This window comes from Pinus tabuliformis, chromosome 8, assembly GCF_031772625.1.
Source record: "Pinus tabuliformis cultivar Carrire ecotype Pingquan chromosome 8, CPIR1, whole genome shotgun sequence".
NCBI lineage: Eukaryota > Viridiplantae > Streptophyta > Pinopsida > Pinales > Pinaceae > Pinus > Pinus tabuliformis.
Genome location: NC_142294.1, coordinates 1,341,646,543 through 1,341,666,638, shown reverse-complemented (window position 1 = coordinate 1,341,666,638; position 20,096 = coordinate 1,341,646,543). Strand labels below are relative to the sequence as shown.

General features: G+C 38.1%; 1 protein-coding gene across 9 annotated transcripts in view; it reads right to left on the bottom strand.

The window, feature by feature from the left end:
* Positions 1-2,501: 2,501 nt before the first annotated feature.
* Positions 2,502-20,096, bottom strand: part of LOC149240432 (nudix hydrolase 19, chloroplastic-like) — a 391,868-nt gene continuing 374,273 nt past the window's right edge. For 8 of the 9 annotated variants that reach the window (XM_089373710.1, XM_089373698.1, XM_089373701.1 and 5 more), the window contains one exon: positions 2,502-3,074. In XM_089373710.1, the coding sequence (XP_089229836.1) occupies positions 2,907-3,074 (168 nt within the window). In that variant the 3' untranslated portion in view covers positions 2,502-2,906. The remainder of the gene's footprint in view (positions 3,075-20,096) is intronic. The other variant, XR_016246532.1, reaches the window with a different exon arrangement.

Here is a 20,096-nt window from a genome sequence, read left to right as displayed (position 1 = left end):
TCTTCCTATACGGATGTCTATGCAAATGGATGGATGTCGATGCTTTAGATCCTTTTGGTACTTATTTTGAAATATATATTGTGCAGGAGTACTAGTGAAATGTTGGTTGTATGCCCTCTTGTCCTCCTATTGATAGATACCTCAAGGCTATTGGAAAATTTTGGGTGAGGATTTTCATTGGACAATTTTGAAATTTGTTTATGCTACTAAAATGATTTGGTAGGGTTTGAAGTCTTCAACCCTAACTATCTTTTTAGTCAACCTACAACTTCTCAAGAAGAGTTTTAGTTGATCACATATGCCCGATCATAAACTAGACACTAGCAGATTCGTGTTCCGACCAGAATTAAAATTAAAATTCAGTTTTTTCCTTTTTGTTTAAGTAGATCTGAAATTTCTGTAACTTACACCTTCTGTTTTCATTCCTAGGACACTAAACATTTTGGTGGATTTTCACTATTTTATGTTGGAAATCAGTCTTTTGGAATATCTATCTTGCTGTGATCTTGCTAGCCCAGATTTCTATGTTAGATAAGATTGAATCAACACATTCTAGTGGTTGTTCTATGCAATTAATTTTCAGTTTAGTAAGCTACTTTCTTTTTAGAAATATTTCTTGTTTCAGTCTTGAAAAAACCATAATTTCATATTATTTTGAAGGGTTGAAGCTTACTACCATAATTTATTTATTTATAGTTCAATTCAATTCACTTTTAGACAAGTTTTATAGAAGCCTCGATTAGCTTTTAAATCTGGAATTTGTAAGTGTTAATACAAATAGGTTCACATCATAAAATAACCAAGCTTGATCAATTGAACTCTTAACTCAAATCTGGAATTAATCTTAAATAATCAACTCAATCCCAAATATATCATCATTCAAAGTTGGTTTTAATTGAGTAATAACATAGGCAACCTTAGAATTGTTTTGTCTTCACTTATGGAGACTAATTGCTGCTAGGGAAATCTCCCAAGTGTTAGGGTTTATCCCAACCTTCAAAAAGGAATAGTTGTCTAAGTGATAGCGGCAATTCTTTTGAGTTACACTAAAGCTCAGTGCCTTGTGCGGGCTTTGCACTAAGGGTGTAGATTTGTGTGATATCACGTATTATGTTAAGCAAAACCCCACCAAAGAACCAAGCATTCCACATATGCAAAACGCAGGTCTCCAACTAAAATGTGATCATCAATAAACTAATATCCATCAAAATGCCAACATTTTGGTTCCAAGACCAAAAATTTTGAAACTCAATTTGCTAAGGTAAAGGCCTACTATATGAGAGGTAACAAGTACAAAAACACACATGACCAAAGTATTTTATAACCAACTGGTCTTAAACAACTCCTATTGTTTAATATCCTAAATTTTTCTCACCTGAAAATGTGTTCACTCAAACACGTGTAATACATGTTGGGACAGAAACATTACATGTGCAAAACATGTAAGACATGCATCCAACATAGGGCACATGGGCGGGTCCAATGAATCCATGTGTCGGCATGCAAGAGGGGGAAGGAATCTTATTTTGTAGTATAATTGGATACTTAAAATTGATTATCATAAACTAAATGAATCCATGTGTCAGCATGCAAGAGGGTGAAGGAATCTTATTTTGTAGTATATTTGGATACCTAAAATTGAATATCATAAACTATATATATCATGAGAATTTTGGAATGTTCCTTGTGGGCATGTTCTCACTCAATGGGAATTGAACAAAAGGTTTCAAACCACTGGAGAGAAATTGTGTGCTATTTAACCCGGGGAAGTTGATATATGATTTTAAAAAATACTAAAAAGTTTTGAAGTTTCGTGGATAGTATGGTCTGTTCCTTTATTCCTAGTGGGATAACTGTCTGGTAGACCTATAAAGCGAGTGGATGCATTAATTTCGTAGATGAGATAAATTTCTGGTGAATTAGTGTGCCTCTCTCTGAAAAATCGCATGGGAGCATGAACACAGTAATATTTACGAAACATTTAGATGAACAACATAAATTAACAGCAATAGTGTTGCACTAGTAAGCAGGATAAAGACTTACCATTAGTAGGAAGGGACATCACTAGAGCTATTTCAACAATAACATGATCGACTCAGGTGTACATTTGTCAAACAGTTTTATCTTGAGTGATCTGCAAATTATTTATCCCAGGAGGGATGCTTGGCTTGCAAGCGAAAAGGATGCTGAGACATTCACGAGATAGTACAAAGACACTTTGTAATTTCCTTGCATTGAGATGGTAATAAGTCAGTTTCCTTGCCATATAGTCTATATTTTGCATTCCATAACCTGTAAACTTTATATACACGCAAGATTTCAGCAATCAACCATAACCAAAGTTCGAAGGTCACATTTTATGTGAATAATAAAATGATGAATCTACTTCGAATAATATTCATGTTCTGTACAATGAGAATATTTATGTATCACGCCAAAGGAAATATTAAACGCCTTGGCAACTACAACACAAGATGATAGCTGTTATAACCAACAAACAGTAAAAAGAATAACAATAAACAATGTGCATAATGAATATCTATATTTTACAGTAAAACTCTTGCACCTTATTATAAATTTCAGGCTGCTCTCATTTAAAGAACTGTCTCAGTGAAAGAATAATATCGAGGTTTTGGATGGTTGACAGATGTGTGAAATTCAATAATATACTGCACCAGATAACCAAGACTTGAATATCTGAAAGATACATTGACCTCATTATATGACCAAATAAGATTTCTTGATTGCTTATCAATGATCATATATCATGCTGCCAATGGTACATTTTCCATAGAAAAGAAGGGGCTAGATTGTTTCCAAATGTTTTGAATTTTGTAAGAGCCAATATTCACATAGACAAATTGAATACATAGTGCCTGTGCTTGATTCAGATTTTTGTATCTGAATCAATACCCGTCCCATGAAACCGAAATCTCGTGGAAGGGGAGCCACTGATGGAGAAGAACAGCTGTCACTGCATGGTTTGCCTGGCCATATGCTTGTGAAATACCATAGATATGCACAACTTTCTGTTCAGGATGATGCTCTATTCGCCCTCCACCCAATGGATCAGCCTGAGAAAATACAAAGGAACCACAACTAAAGTTAAAGTACTCTGGATAAACTCAACGACCAATTATGAAGTCCGTTAGAAAATATTCATTCCAGCTGTAATCATCGAGGAAAAGAATTGTAGGAAGGACAAGAATTGTAGGAAGGACAATAGGCATGTCAATATCTTTCTTGTATATAAGGAAAGAAATAAGGGAAATATATTATTGACCTAAAACTATCCAAAATGGTTCAATGGACTGAAAACCATAAGAACGCATACGGCAAGGCAGTGCCTGAGGCATCTCCAACTTAGTGCAATAGAAAAAGACACTAATATAATAAAGGACACACCCAAAGTTACAGCTGTAAATGAGTGGAAGGTCTACTTCTCATCTCCAACCACTGTAAAATCAAGGAACCTTAAATTATAAGGTTTTCCTGTCAAAGGGATTCCTCTAAAGATACAGGCTCTTCAATCAAATAGTGTCATCTTAAGTCATGAAGCTTCCATACCAAATTGTTCCGCATGAGTTCCCAATCAACCTGCAACTTAGTAGAATCGCTCTACTAATGACACACTTCTTTCTTTTATAATTCTCTCTTTTATAGAGTGGTGTGGAATAGATTTCTCTAGTGACGAGACAGATCCTCTCTCTTGTAGTGTGGTTTCAATAATAACATCAAAGTGTCAATTTTGAGTAACAATGCAGAATTCTATATTGACATCTGTAGGGGATGTGTTGACATTTGACAAAGGATCATATTGACATTTGTAGGGGATGCATCAAGAGCCATGGGACTCCATCATGTGTTTGAGCATCATTTCTTTCCATGGGCACTTTAGCACCTTCAGCAGTTTGTTAATTGCCCCACATTAGTTGCGAGATGATGCACTTGGGCCAGTGTGACCCAGTCAGCTTAGTATCAAATTTCAATAGGGAAGCTGATCCAAGGGCCACAGGAGATTTGTCTCACCCTTGAGACATGGGACGGCAGACACCATCATCAGAGCCCTCATTTGGAGCATTGTACAAGCTATTCTTTCATTTGGAGACCCATGAGACCAGTAGATGTGCCCCAAACCCACTTTGGGACTCCACATGATGACTTACATGGAAAATTAGGGGTCATCCCCTAATTCATCTTTATTGGATCCCTTTCTCTCATCATGGCACTTAGAAGACTCAAGGAGGCCCTCCAACAGCCCTTCTTCATCATAATGTCATCAATTTGGCTTAATTATGGATGGATTTTTCATAACTTGTGATAGCTACTTGATCGGCTTCTGACCAAGGCTTGCTCTTGCACATTAATTCATAATTTTGGGGGCTCATTAGGCTAATTTGATTAGGAGAAACTCATATAAATAGAAAAGAGTCTCATTTGTGAGAACTCATCATCATCACCTAGATGCTTGTCTTGGCAAAGACTTCGCACTTTTTCTCTTGGATGCTAGTGGAGACTCTTTGATGCATTTTGATATTAGGAGCTAAAATTTCGATCTTCTTTGGAGCTACTTCATGATTTATGGATGGATATATCATATTGCCATTTTGTAAGTGCTTTTTGAATATTTTTCTTGGAATAATGTCTAATGTATGGAATTGTTGCAATTAGTTAATGCTTTTGTGCCCTAATTTGTTGAATATCATTTTGAAAAGCTATTTTGTAGGTAATTGCATATATTACTCATTGCATGACAATTGATTAATGTTCCTAGTGGATGAGATTTCATTTTTCTTCAATGAAACTCCATACATCTTGGGTGGGTAATGTTAAAAGTTGGTTGCTAGGGCATCAATCTTTAGCCTCCTTAAGGGCGATTTTGGCTAATTTTGAATTGAATCTTAGACTCCATAGCCCAAGGGACTAGGCACTAGTCCAAGAAGTTTGGTGATCAATCCTTCTTCTCTTCGTCTTTTCTCTCTAAATTTTTGGCCCCTCTTTCCTAGGATAGCTAGCTAGGGCATCAAGCGAAATCTTATAGAGGAGGAATTTTTGGATTCCTTCCATACAAAACTCTTCTTTGAGGTCTTGTCAAGAGGATCTCCAATTTTGTCAATTTTAAAGAACAATGGTATGCTCTATGCTAAGCACAATTTATTTCAATGTTCCTTAGCAACCCAATAACAATTTCCAATTATTTCTAGTAGCAATCACATCAACCATTAATCACATTGACAATAAATGCCAATAAAACATAAAAACAAATGCAGAAGACAAGCCAAGACAAGAGGACACCAGATGTGGCGGATCCCAGGGAAAAACCCCGATGTAGCGAAAACCCTCTGATCAAATCTTCTTATTATTATTCAATAGTTCAACAGAGAGAGAGAGAGAGTACAAAAGTCAAATAGACCAACCCAATAGAAAGTCAAATCATCCCTGTCAAATTCTACAGTCAATTGCAGTCAAACTTCAGCCCTAACCAGAAAGTCAATGTTGGGCAAAGCAGCGTCAAAACACCTCCTTTGAAGCTCGATCAAAGGTAGTCCAATTCAGTCTCCAACAAGGGTCAAAGTCAACCCAAAACAATCCCAACAATTATGGTCAAACTCGGTCAACAACAGTCAGCCCTATGGTCAAACAACCCTGTGGTCAACGTAGGTCAAACAACCCTACGGTCAATGTAGGTCAAATAGCCCCAAACACCTCAATTTTCATGCCATTTAATAGGCCTCAAGAGAGCGAAATTTTGCCTCCAAAAACACAATAAAATCGGCAATGGTCAACTCTGGTCAACAGTCTGAAATTTCAGGTTATGTTTTAGCTTAGAAAAACAATCCTCCTAGTCGCACGTGAGAGAGAGAGAGAGAAGATGCCCAAGTTGTACAAACCAATCTGATGAAGAGAGAGAAGAATGATGTCCAAATGAGGTGTGAGATCTCTTCTATTTATGCATTTTGTTGTGGGTGAGGAGACACATCATTGGGCTTCTTGAGCCTACATTAAGCAGAGGCCAACCTAAACAATTTGCACATGTGAGAGAATAAATTCAAAATCACATTTCTGCGTATTTATATCAATCTTGGACATCTCGAAAAGAGGAATCCAATGCAATAATCATCTCCATCATATGAGTTGTCCCAAGGTGGAATTTGGCCCTAGTTGCCAATTTTAACACTCCCTCTCAATTAGGGAGTGTTGACCACTACCGGTCAACTACCCATGCAGTACACCCCCTTTTCTTGGCAAAAAGGGGTAGCACCTGATCGACGTGTCTGTGCCATCCTGCAGTCATCAGCAGCTTTATCGATTTAATTGTAAACCCAGTCTGCATGTATGAATTGTAAATAATCCTAGCAGATATGAGTCGTGTATGTAAATTGCCTAGGTGGACCTAACTTTCTAGTGGTAATCTACGTCCCGGAAGGTTTTTCGTCTCACCGATCCATGATCGGCAGAGTTTTCCTTCAGCCTGACCCCAAAGCCGGGATGGATTTTGTCATTAGAACTTTAGGAGAATCCTAGTGTGTTAATCTGCTAGATTATAGTTGTGTCGCAGAACTGGGTGGTTTATGAGGGTCTATGTTAAGTGGGTTTGTCCCCTTAAGATGTAAATTGTAAAAGTCATGATGTAATGTGTCTTGAGGGTTAGAAAATGTTTTAAATCCCCTCATGAGTCCTAAGTCCTAGGTCCTAGGAGATTTTTCCAAAGGCTAAGTTCGAGGATCCATTTTAAAATGAATTAAAAAATTAAAAAAATAAATAAAAATAATAAAATAAATAAAAATTAAAAAAATTAAAAAAATTAAAAAATGAAATAAATAAAAAATAATAAAAAATTATAAAATAAGGCAAAAACCCTAAATAATAAAATAATAATATTTTAAGTGAATGCATGCAAAATATTATTTTTTAATAATTCGACGGATGAGATTAAGAGATGTCTTGATCTCCATCGACGGTCGAGATCATTTCGACATGGATCACTCGAACTAGCCGTTGGGATCATTTCCTTTAAATAGGGTGCTAGGGGTCATTTCAGATCATAGGATCTGTGAGTCTGGTACTGAAGAAGCTCTCTTGTAAATCTGTTTCTGGTTAATAAAAGAAGACTTTGGGGTCCAAATCTTGCTGGTGTTACTCTCTGGAAGTGCTGTGAGCTAATTTAGTTTCTGCATATTTTATTTTCAGCCATTAATAATAGCTTATTGTAGTGTATTGTGAGCACAGGTATCTTGTTCACTTGCTAGGGTTTGAGTGTTGTTAGGGTTTCTGAAGTAATGGCAGGTATCTCCATTACTTTTTGAGATCTAGCAGCATTTTTGCCCTCTTTACTGATGGTTGAAGTGAGCTGTGCAGGAAACCCTTATCGAAGAAGATTAGCGGGCGTTTGGAGAAGTTCTGACAAGAAAGCAGTTTTGACATCCATTTGGTGTAGGCTTCGTCTTTGAGAGGCAGCAAGGGTTATGATTGAATAGATAGTGGTATATTGGGCAACTGGTGCAAATATCTCATCATAGTCTACTTCCTTTTGAGAGAAGCCTCGAGCAACGAACCTGGCCTTGAACTTTTCAACACTCCCATCAACACCATATTTGATTTTGTAGTGCCATTTTGAAGTGACCACTGACTTGTCTTTGGGTCTAGGAACCACATACCAGACGTCATTCTTCATGATCGATTCATATTCCTCATTCATCGCATCCTTCCAAACTTGGTGCTTCACGGCTTCTTCGAATGTACATGGCTTAGATTGAACTATGGTACTCATAGAAGCTAAGTACCTTTGGTAGCTGTTTGGATTTTTGCTTTCACGAAATGTCCCCCTTGGTGCAACATCTCTCTCAGCATCTTCAAGAGTATCTTTGAGCCACAAAGGTCTTTTTCTTGAAGTAGAGGGCTCACTAGGAGGTGCATCAATGGGATCCATCGGACCTTCAACATCAGGCATCAGATCATCTTTCAAAGATTCATCCAACTTTCCTGCATCTTCATCATTGTCCTTCCTAGGGATAGGAAGATCTTGAACTTTCCCAAAGGCAGAATCTTCATCGAAAGTGACATCATGACTAATTTCCACTTCTCTTTGACCAGGCACATAAATTCTATATGCCTTCAAAGTTTCATTGTAGCCCACAAAAGTTCTTTTCTTCCCAGATGCATCTAGCTTGTTTCTTTTCTCCTTGGGCACATGAAAATATACGAGACAACCAAAAATTCTAAAATGAGAAACATCAGGGTTCTTACCGCTGAAAACTTCTTCAGGTGTCTTGAAGTTCAATGCTTGATGCGGGCATCTATATTGAAAATACACAACGGTGTTGGCAGCGTCTCCCCATAAGAACTTTGGTAAACCTTGGTCATGAAGCATGGCACAAGTGGCTTCTATGATATTTCGATTCTTCCTTTCAACAACACCATTTTTCTCAGGAGTATATGCAGTAGTGATCTCCCTCTTAATGCCAACTTGTCTACAATAGTCATTGAATTCATTTGACTCATATTCAATTCCATTATCAGTGCTCAATATTTTGATCTTCTTCCCTATTTGATTCTCGACCAAGGATTTGAAAGAGTGGAACCATTTGAACACTTCATCCTTCGTTTTCAAGAAATAGATCCATGTTTTGCTAGAGAAGTCATCCACAAAAATTGCGTAGTACAAGTATCCTCCTAAAGATGTTACATGCAACATACCTGATAGATCAAAATGGATCAATTGAAGAATATCGGTAGTTTGACTTTCACTTGAGGAGAATGGTCCCTTGTATGTTTTCCAGCTGCACAAAACCCTAACAAACTCCTTCATGATCTATGTTGAATTCGGGCATGCCTAAGACCATCTTCCTTACATCAGTTAAGGTTTTTTAATGAAGGTGAGCAAATCTTCGATGCCATAATTCTAATTGAAGAGAAGTATCGCAAGTCATTGCTCCCAAAGGACTTCCTCCAACCTGAGAGAGACCTTCAACCCTAAATCCAAGTGTAAATGCATCTTTCGGGTTCCTTTGCCAAACACGAACCTTCCCATCAATGAATGTCACTTTGAAACCTTTATCTTCCATTACAGAAATAGAGACCAGGTTCTTTTTCAAATTAGGTACATACTACATACAATACTTCTTGTTGATAAAGGGCTTGACCCTGATTTAAGTGAAGAGTGACGGTACCAATCCCACGAGGTAGGTGCCATTGTCCCCAAGTATAATCTCCAAATTTATCTTCTTTTCAACAAAGTTTGAGATGGCCTCCTTGTACCCAGTGAAGTGCCTTGAGGCACCACTATCAATCAATCAATGATCCAATATATCTGGAGGAGAGGCAGCGGTGCGAGCAAAAATAAGATAGAATTACTTTTGCTTATCTACAACATTAGTTTCTTCATACCTAGAGTTTCTCGACTTCATGGGAGGACAGCCATTTCCATATCGAGCAGCAGGAACATTCCTTTTTCCTTTGTTGTTGAACTTGTTGTTCCTTTGATTGCCATTGCCTTTGTAGTTGGTGTGGTTGTTGTTGTCATCATCCCTTGGAGTACCCTTCTTATGAGAACATTCTCTAGCAAAGTGGTCAAACTTGTGGCAATTAAAGCATCTTCCTTTTCTTCCTTCTTTGAATCGCGGTTTAAACCATTGACCTTGTCTTCTTGGACCAACATTGTTCTTCCTTTTAGCATGAGTGGAGAAAGTAGTGGGATTATTTCCATTTGAGGGCTTATCTCTTTCCATCACCCTTATTTCTTCTTAAGTGCATCTAGCTAACAATTCATCAAATCCTGGAATCCTGTCATTGTTGAGGATGTTAATGTTAAACACATCCCATTCTCTTGTAAGGCCTCCAAGTGCAATAAGAGTGAGCTCCCTGTCACCAACAACTTCTCCAATAGATAGGAGATCATTCTTGATTTCGGCAATATTCATGAAGTAGGATTGAATGGACTCTTCTATCCATCTTGATGTCTTTCAACATGTTCTTGAGAAAGAGAACTTTACTTACATTATTTACTTTGAACATACCAACCAGCTTGTTATACATCTCCTTAGATGTTTCCAAATCAAAAATATAGGCAACCAAAGGCTTGCGAATAGAATCAACAATAATTTTCTTAGCTTTGACCTCACCTTTTTTATACTTTGTTTTGCAGTAGTGGGTGCATTTGAAGGAGGCTCCACCACTCTTCCTTTGGCATAGTCCATAGCATCATTCTCTTCCAAAGTCAAATCTAGAGACATCTTCCATGCATGATAGTTAGATTTGTCGTTAATCTTGTCCTGAGATTTGAAGTAAGATGTAGTCGTCATTGAGGCTAGCTCCAAATTCTTATTCAACAGCTTCCCTAAGTGACTGCTTTCTCACTCTTCCTTGGGCTTTGACTTCACCTGAGCTCTGATACCATGTTAATTTTAGATAACAATGGTATGTTCTATGCTTCGCACAATTTACTTCAATGTTCCTTAGCAGCCCAATAATAATTTCCAATTATTTCCAATAGCAATCACATCAACCATTAATCACATTGAAAGTAAATACAGATAGAACATAGAAAAAAATGTAGAAGACAAGCCAAGACAAGAGGACACTAGACATGGCAGATTCCAAGGAAAAACCCAAATGTGGGGAAAACCCTTTAATCAAATCTTCTTATTATTATTCAATAGTTCAGCAAAGAGAGAGAGTACAAAAGTCAAATAGACTAGCCCAATACAAAGTCAAATCAGCCCTGTCAAATTTTGCAGTCAAACTTCAGTGCTAACTAGAAAGTCAACACTGGTCAAATCAATAGCAAAACACCTCCTTTGAAGCTTGGTCAAAAGCAATCCAATTCGACCTCCAGCAAGGGTCAAATTCAACCCAAAATAGTCCCAACAATTTTGGTCAAACTTGGTCAACAACAATCAATCCTGTGGTCAAACAACCCTGTGGTCAACGCAGGTCAAACGGCCCCAAACACCTCGATTTTTGTGCCAATTAATTTGGCCTCAAGAGAGTGAAATTTTGCCTTCAAAAATGCAGTCAAATTCGGTCAAATTAGCAATGGTCAACATTGGTCAATAGTCTGAAATTTTCGATTCTGTTTTAGCCTAGAAAATAATCCTCCTAGCCACACGTGTGAGAGAGAGAAGATGCTCAAGTTGTACAAACCAATCTAATGAAGAGAGAGAGGAATGATGTCCAAATGAGGTGTGAGGTCTCTTCTATTTATACACTTTGTTGTGGCTGAGGACACACATCTATTGGGCTTCTTGAGCCTACATTAAGCTGAGGTCAACTTGAACAATTTGTACATGTGAGAGAATAAATTCAAAATCACACTTCTGCTTGTCCGAATGAGATGATCTTTATATCAATCTTGGACCTCTCGAAAAGAGAAATCGAATGCAATAATCATCTCCATCATATGAGTTGTCCCAAGGTGAAATTTGGCCCTAGTTGCAAATTTTAACAAGTTGATTCCTTACAGTGATTTATCCATAAATCCTTGTGCCCTAGGTGTGCCCTAGAAGGGAAACCTTGCTTGTATTTCCTTGGATAGGTGGCTTTCTTGAGGGTTGTATGAGCTTTGTATTTGGTGGAATAAATTATAAGAGACCCTTTCTCCTCCCTTGTGTTGACCTAATGAATACCTTGGAACCATTACTTCCCACGCTTATTCATTAAACGCTAGGTCCAACGTAAGTCCTTCTTAGGTCTCTCAAGAGGAGCAAAGAGAATTTTAAAGTATCAAATCATCACATAAGGCTTCTTGAGAGGTCCTATCTCATCTTTTGGAGTCTTGACCTTAGTTATATGTTACCATTCCATATCTCAAACCTTAGGTCTTGACCTCTTCTTAGGTCTTTCTTGGAGAGCCTTTAACTTCCTTGAAGCATTGAACCATTATTGTGTCTCTCCTTGAATGGGCTTAGTGGAATCACTTCACATCTAAATCATTGACCTATTCATTCCAAGTGATTCCTTTTGTACCGTGACTCCTCCCATCGGTGAAAGTCCGTAAAGAGAAGGGGACCTTGACTGAGGTGACAATGGGTCATTGTCCCATTGTTGTCACCTAGTCTAGTAGTTGTCCTTTATGTTTCCCTTCCATAGGACCCTGCTAGATTGTGTGGTAACAATGTCCTTTCTCATTAAATATGGTCCACTTCGATAGTTTTATGGTTCTTACATCTATGATGTTGATGTCACTTTATTATCTAAGTATGTGTTAGACCTTTTCTCCCAAGTATAGCTACCAGCCCTTGAGGGATCGTATGATGCTTCACCAACACTTTAGAGAGAACTTTTTGCCTACCTGATGAAGCATGACATCATCCTTGGAGAGATTTCGGCTCACCCATGTGGACTAATGGAGGCTCACCTTTTTAATGCTTTATCATTGATTTACATTTCTTTGATGGTGATTTGTGACCTATCCAACATGTAATCACCTTTTAATAATATTGTAGGGATTCTTAGGCTAAATTAACAAAATTCAACTTGTTTTTCCTCATATAAATAGAGGGAGGTCAAATTCCTTTGGATCATTGTCACACTTGGAGATCAAATCATACTAGCACATGGCTCTTCTCCCTTGTGTGCTATGTAGCTCTAGTTGGGTGAATTTCTCATGAAGGATGATCGTCAATGGTTCTCTCTCTTGGATGATTATTGGTGATTCTTTGATGATATGTGCCAATTTATTGTAAGTTATCTTCTTCCATCTTGTACCTATTGAAGAATTGGGATTTAATGAAATTTTGACCAATGTTTTCTTGATGTTTTATGGCTCTAGAATCTCCAACAAGATTTTCCTCAAGTTTTTCTTCAGGGACATAGTTTTAGCTTCCTCCCTTGGAATCTCCAAAGAAAATAGAAGGATACTAGGGTTTAAGGGTGTGATAAACACTAGTTTTTCTTCATCATTCTCCTTGAAACCGCTTTTGTCAATCTTCCTTAGATTTTTAGCCCTAGACTCCATTAGCCCTTCACTAGGAAAGATGCCAATCTCATCTCTTATGCCAATCCCATAAACAAGTAAAATAAAACCTTGAAATTTTATATTTTACATTTTCTTAGGTAATTAGCACTAGGTTAAAAAAAATATCACTTTTTAGCATTATTTGCCTTGGAACTTATTTTCCTAGGGTTATACCGTGCATGAGTTCATTTGAAAAAGTGAAAATATCATTTTACATGCATTTTTTGGCCTTAAATAGGGTTTATGTCTAAGGCTTCTATTGTTGTTATGTGTTTCTAACAATTGAAAATTGTTGTAATTTATTCTCTTGTTTACTCATTAATAAACCCTAATTTACGCTTGTTTATCATAGAGTTTAGGGTTGTTTTCTTATCGTTCTTATAAAGCATTTACATGTTGTATATTGTTGATTGAAACCCTAATTTATACAATCAAAATGTAATTTCTAGACTGCATGTGTTTGGAAACCTACATGAGTCTTTATTTGTCACACTAAGCCATAGGGACTTTTGAACTCGCTCTCTTGAAATTGCACCTTAAATCACCCAAAACCCTAATCATTGCATACTCATCCTTGGGTGAATCTTGTTGTAGAATCCTTAGGGGCCATTTAGTTGTCTACTTGAGTTACTTAATCCATAAGATCTTTTGGGGAAGCCTCCCTCGTGGGGATTGTATTCAACCACAAAAAAGAGGGAATTAGTTGTTGAGGTGACTGTGGTAACTCTCCCATGGATAGCTTAATGAGCCTTTGCACAAAGGTGCTAGATTTTGCAGCAACATTTTGGCATTGTTGTTGGGGTAAAGTTGGGTCCTTGAAATTTGATTTTTATGCTTCAATCCTTTTGATGAGTATATCTCAAAGCTTAGATTAATTTCCTCATCTATTGACTCCATATTCTAATTAGACTTTGGAGCTTTTGGCCTAAGGCTTGGCATAAAAGCTACTATTCCTCCTGTTATCCACCAAAATGTGGATAACCCCTAGGAGGAAATTTTTCTCCTCTTTGGATAGCCAACGAGCCAGCAACCTTATGATTAGCACATAACATTATGCCTAGATCGCACACCTATTGCTTCAGTCAAATCTCTCTCCCATTTGGCATTTCTTCTTGAAGGAAGGTGGGTCATCTCTCGACAGGTACTTTACCCATTTTGCAATCAAATTCTTTATTTTAATGTTATGAGCATACTAATATGAATCCCTAGGAAAACTGAATGATTAATCGATCTCGATTGTATTCTTGTTCCCTCATTTCGCCTGGGAGGTTAGTCTTTCACTCTAGTCCAGTGGGACCTACTTTGAGGCCTTAGAATTTAGAAAAGGCACTAGTGGGGAAGAATTGATTGAAGTAGAGTGTCCAAGATTATCCATACATACCACTCTCTTTCTCTCCTTGTTATCCATCTCCATTCTTCGGGTTGATAGTCATTGGTCAATGGGATTGGCAGCCTTCACCCGCATCCTTGAGTTAGGACTCAAAAACATGGCCTACAAGTTGATACAAATAAAAGAAAGTTAAAAGGATAAAACATACAAGGCCAAAATGAAAGAAAATTGTAAAATGCAAAAGATGGTTGGGACCTTAGTGCATGGGAAAAATCCTAGCGTGAACTCTACCCCATAGTTTTAAAAACCAAAACCTGTGACCGGACCAGTCCACCTAATAAATTGGGTTTCAAATCAGAACTGGTCAAACCAGGACTGGTCAGGTCTCAATGAACCAGTTTTTAAAAAAATATATTAAATAATTAGTTTTCAATGAAAAAAAACTTTTCTTAAGATTTAAAACCATGATTCCAAGCCAATAGAGACAAAATATGCAAAGTTTCCTCATCTATATACCATGTAAAAGTGAATATATCAAAATGGCACCGAGTGCAATACATATCATCGACAAAATACATAAGCAATGAGGCTCTAAATGGCCTAAAATGTCCAAAAACAATGCTACAAGCTATGACGCCATTATCCTACTACAAGACTACAAGTCTACACATGATCAATCATCGAATTCATCACCACTACTAGACACGGGATCATCATCAGGAGCTACATAGACATCATCTAGTTCAAACTTCAGAGTCGGAGGATGCCTAAACGTCATCTACAACCTTAGTAGTAACACTACCACCAATAACAATAGAAGTGGACCTAATGGAAGCACGAGTTGGTCGAGTTGCATGACTAGTGTCTTCCATTGGTTGTTCGCCTTTGCTTGATGCGGCTACTAATCCTAGTCCTGATGGCGCTACCAAATTTGCTTCTTCCCCCCCTTAATGCCATATCAGTATCAAAATCAACATCAAACACAGGATCTTCAGTCTCCTCCACCCATTCTGATGTTGGATCAATATCATCCAACACAATGGGATCTAGATCAGGTGTTTTGTTCATCATTTGGTTCCGCCGTAGTCGAAGGTTGTATTGCACGAAGACAACATCATTTAACCATTTTTGTTCCAAACGATTTCTCTTCTTCGTGTGTATGAGCTCAAAAATAGACCAATTGCGCTCACAACCTGAAGCACTACAGGTTTGGCTGAGGACTCTAATTGAAAACTTTTGCAATTGAAGGCATTGGTCGCCAAATGATTCCCACCAATGTATTGCAAAGAAAAAAACATTAATTAGTAACTTAGTTCATTTCATTACTTATTTACAAATTACAAGTATTTATAGATAATTTGAATTGTACATTTGTAAACAATTTAACTTGAAAAGAAAAACAAATTGGAATTGCTTACCTGGTTTATCCACATATCTTGCCATCTTTGACAAGTTTTTGCCAAATGTACCTATTCCATAGAGAAAAGAGTATGTTGTTTATGTATTTCCAACTAGTCTGCATGGATAGGGACCATGCGCTCCAAGCAATCAATCAATCCATCTTTGACCTCCCCAACTTGTAGATCTCCTACCCGAGTTGTATAATGATACTTTGGGTTCAAAAAATACCCAGCTACATGTATAGGACGATGGAATTGATTGTTCCATTTGTTATCAATGATCTCCCATATGCGGCCATATTTAGCTAACCTATCCTTGTAAGTTCCCTGTATCTGCTCCTTTTCCTGATCCATAGCCTCATAAATGTAGCCCATGGCCAATTATTCCCCATCCACCATCCTTAGCACCTTAACAAGGGGCTCAGTAATTCTCACAAGCTCTATAGACCATTTCCAAAAATAATTGTCAAAAACTTTATTTTTGGTGTCTTTGCGATCTTGTCTACGAGCCCACCGAGAGTCAGTGTAATCATCAGAAGAAAACATTTTCTGCAGGTTTTTTTTGTTGAGAATTGAGACATTGCAATGTGATGAAGTGAGTTGCAAATCTCATAATTGCAGGCCTAACAAGCTCTTTTCCCCCAGTGTTTTTCCTAATTAGGTGCAATACCCACGAGTGGTTGTAGATGTATTTTGTAATGCACATAGCATGCTCTACATTGTTTTTTACCCACTCCACTTTGCCTAGGTCCTCAAGCATGAGGTCTGTGCAATGTGCAGCACATGGAGTCCAAAATATAGTCTTATATTTGGACTCAAGCATCTTTCCAGCAAGAACATGGTCTAAGGCATTATCTATAATGACCTACACAACATTATGCACCCCCACTTCCTGAATAATCTCATCCAAAATGATCTGAAAATGGGGCTCTTAGGCTTCTTGTCTAACTTACAAGAACCTCTCCCACTTCCAAAGCTTGAATATTCCCAGGTCTTTAATGATTAACCAATGCGGAATTAAAAATGCTTGACAATATAGTGTATGCTTATGCTTGTTTTAAACTTATTATATGCTTTAAAAATCTGTTGTTTTAGCTAATATGTGAATGTGCTTAAACATATATATAAGTGCATATAACAGTGAATAAGGCAACAACAAACAATCGCACATAAACAACGATTTAATTTGGAGTTCACCCACAACCCTTGGGCTACATCTCCGTGAGCTCTAGTTAATTCAACTAGGCTCTCTGGGATTATGATATTAGTCTTTTTTACAAGCTCTTGGCCCAACTCCTGTTGTTTTACACAAAAACAATGGGTTCAAACACCATTTAATCCCCTAGCTCTTGAAGCTCTGGCTCTTGGTTCTTGCTCTTGGCTGTTGGCTGGCTCTTGGCTCTGACTCTGGCTCTTTGGCTCTTGGTTCTGTCTCTTGGCTCTGACTCTGGCTCTTTGGCTCTTGGTTCTGGCTCTTGGCTTTGACTCTGGCTCTTTGGCTCTGGCTCTGGCTCTCTGGCTCTTCACTCTGGCCTCTTTCTGCCTTTTGCAACCTTTAGCTCTCTGGATTTTCACCTGAACTCCAAATGACCCCAAAGGCTCCCTCAGCTGCTCTGCATTGTAGCTCTTCGGCTCTCTCTCTCTCTCTCTCTCTCTCTCTCTCTCTCTTTTCTTTCTCGGCTCTCTACTACTACTACTTTCAGCATTCAGCAACAAACAACAACTTGGCCACCGTCAACAACTCAGTAGCCCTTGTTCTCTGTCGTTCTGTGGCTTTTAAGCCAAATCGGCGTTGTCTGTTCATTGTCCCTCTCGTGCTCTTCGTCTTCTTGTTTTGGTCCACTTGAATCCCTTCTTTGAGCATTAGTAATCATTGCTAAACGCCCTCAGGGATGAATGCCACCTATTCCATAACGGAAGGAACCATTGGCACTTAAAATTCCCTAGAAACAGTCATTCTGTGTTAACATAGGAAAACGCTGCAATACACGGAAAAATCCGCAGGAAACACTATTCCCGGACTTCAAATTTTCATAAATGTGCTTTATTTTCCTATCGGTCTGCCTGTGAGTCGCTATCGCATGTCGCAATGCCTGCTCCATAGGTTTCCCCTTTGTATTTTTAAAATACGTTAAAACATGGAAAATAACGCAAATATGGCTTTGGGCGGATTTGAAATGTTATATATTTTCATTTTGGAACCCTTTCGGGTCCAGTTTACATCGCATTGGCGCTCCCCTTTGTATTTTGCTTGATAAACAAAATACACGAAAATACGTTAAAAAAGCCATCGAATGGACTTCAAAATATATTAAATCTGGCTTATCGCCCCATCGGGTCCGTCCATCGCATCGCGTATATAACATAAAACATATCGGCCCTGCTCCATGGTAATGTGCTGACGTGATATTGTGATGTGACTTGTCGCAATCGCATATCGCATAAGCCCGTGGCCTTCCCATATAATATGGTTTATGCCAACGCCGATTGCGATTGCCGATCCGCCTGTCACCATCGATGCGATATGCCAATCGGATCTGGACCGTTGATCGGCCAAATCCGACGATTCTTGTTCACTGCCTCTTTGACCTCCGATAGGCTCGTTTTTTATTGTTTTCTCATGTTTTTAGCCTCTTTCCCAAAGAATAAAAGGTGAACTTATGTTTATGATAACTCCTTCATCTGAAGTCCGTTTTCATCCATTCAAGTTGCGGTGGATTCAAAATGAGGAGATCTCTGCAATGAGACAATTTCCGAGAGCAAACTGTGAATTTCATTTTCGTCTAATTTACAAAGGATTTGTGCCATTTAGCACTTTTTCCTCTTATATGAAGTCTTTTGAACTTAGAGGTTTATCCAGGGATCCATTTTTGGATCACGCCATCCTACTAAAAGAACTTTTGGTCTCCAAAATACTAATATACTAATCTGAACAGTAAATGAGAGTGACTCACCCTCTTCTTTCAGCCTCCCTACACTTGCCTTGCATAGTGCCTCTAAACCAAAGTTTCTGATCACTTCCCTTCTTGGATGGGCTGGTCTTCTGGGAAAGAACTGTCTTCCTTCTTGCCTTCCTGTAGAACTTCTACTGAAATGGTCATAGAAGGTAGTTTGAGCTTCTTTGCCTTGATCATTGATCCAAGGTGACTCAAACAAATGTGAAGTGCATCTGCTCCACAAAACTTTCATTTGTACCTGTTTGACAAGCTGCCAACAATAACTATTAACAACAACAAGCATACAGACAACAACTGGATGGACTAAACTCCTGCTTCAACAAAAGAAACAGATTTTCACATCTTGTGAACACCTCCATGTCTTACATCTACATACAAATGATAGATTAAATACAAGCCCACAAAACATGCCTTTAAACAAATGACCCTTCAAGTCAAGCATGTAGAAAAAGACCATTAGGACTCTTTTTCAAAAGATGAAACACTTCATCATTATCTCCATTTGGAGACCAAGTTAACTTCTCCCAAGTCAACATGGTATCACATGCATGTCAAAGCAATCAACCCTGCAAGTTAATTACACATACATGTTCAAAAACAAGGAAATCATCAACATCCATGTGTTCATGCATCTCATGTTCGTGCATGCATTTCATTCTTCAACTTTCACTTAAGCACACTGTACTTTCGAAGCTATAATGAAATATAATGTAGATGCATCAATAGACATGCAATCTTAATCAGATAATAACTCTAACCATTTCTTACCAATCCCTTTCAAAGGTACTACCTTTCTTTGCACATCAGCATCATCATGTGAATCATTCTGAGACACATCATTCATGGAATCTTCACTTCCATTTCTGCCATCTTCTCTTTCCACTTTCTTCAGCTTTTGTGGAAGCATTGTTGGATTCAGTGTCCAACATTTTGCAGCAAGATGTCCTTGCTTATGGCAGTAAGTGCATTGCATGTGCATCCTCTTGACAGCATGATTTGCCTTGTCCAATGGACCTTTGGCTTCTTGCTTATTTTCCTTCTTCTGCTTTTTGTATGCGTCCATTTTCTTCCAACATCTAGAAACATCATGGTTATCCAAACCACAAAAGGAACATGCAACTCTTTCCCCATACTTATGTGGAAATTTATCATGCTTTGCAAAATCAAAAGGAATATGATTAGAACCAGATTTATACCTGCCTCTTTCACCTGTATTGCCTTCATGAGGAGGTGAAGCAAATGAAGAAGTGGCTCCCTTTGGAACACCTTCAATCTCTTCAAGGCTATTGGAGTCTCCCCAACTCTCTGGTTCAAGTGTGTGCTTCTGAACACATGCATCCTGCAATTGATGTTTCAAGCTATTGTATTCCTCTTGAATACAACCTTCACACTTTTGAGGTAGAGGACATGAAATGAAACTCCTTCTTGGGACTGTTTCAATGGCTTTCATGGCA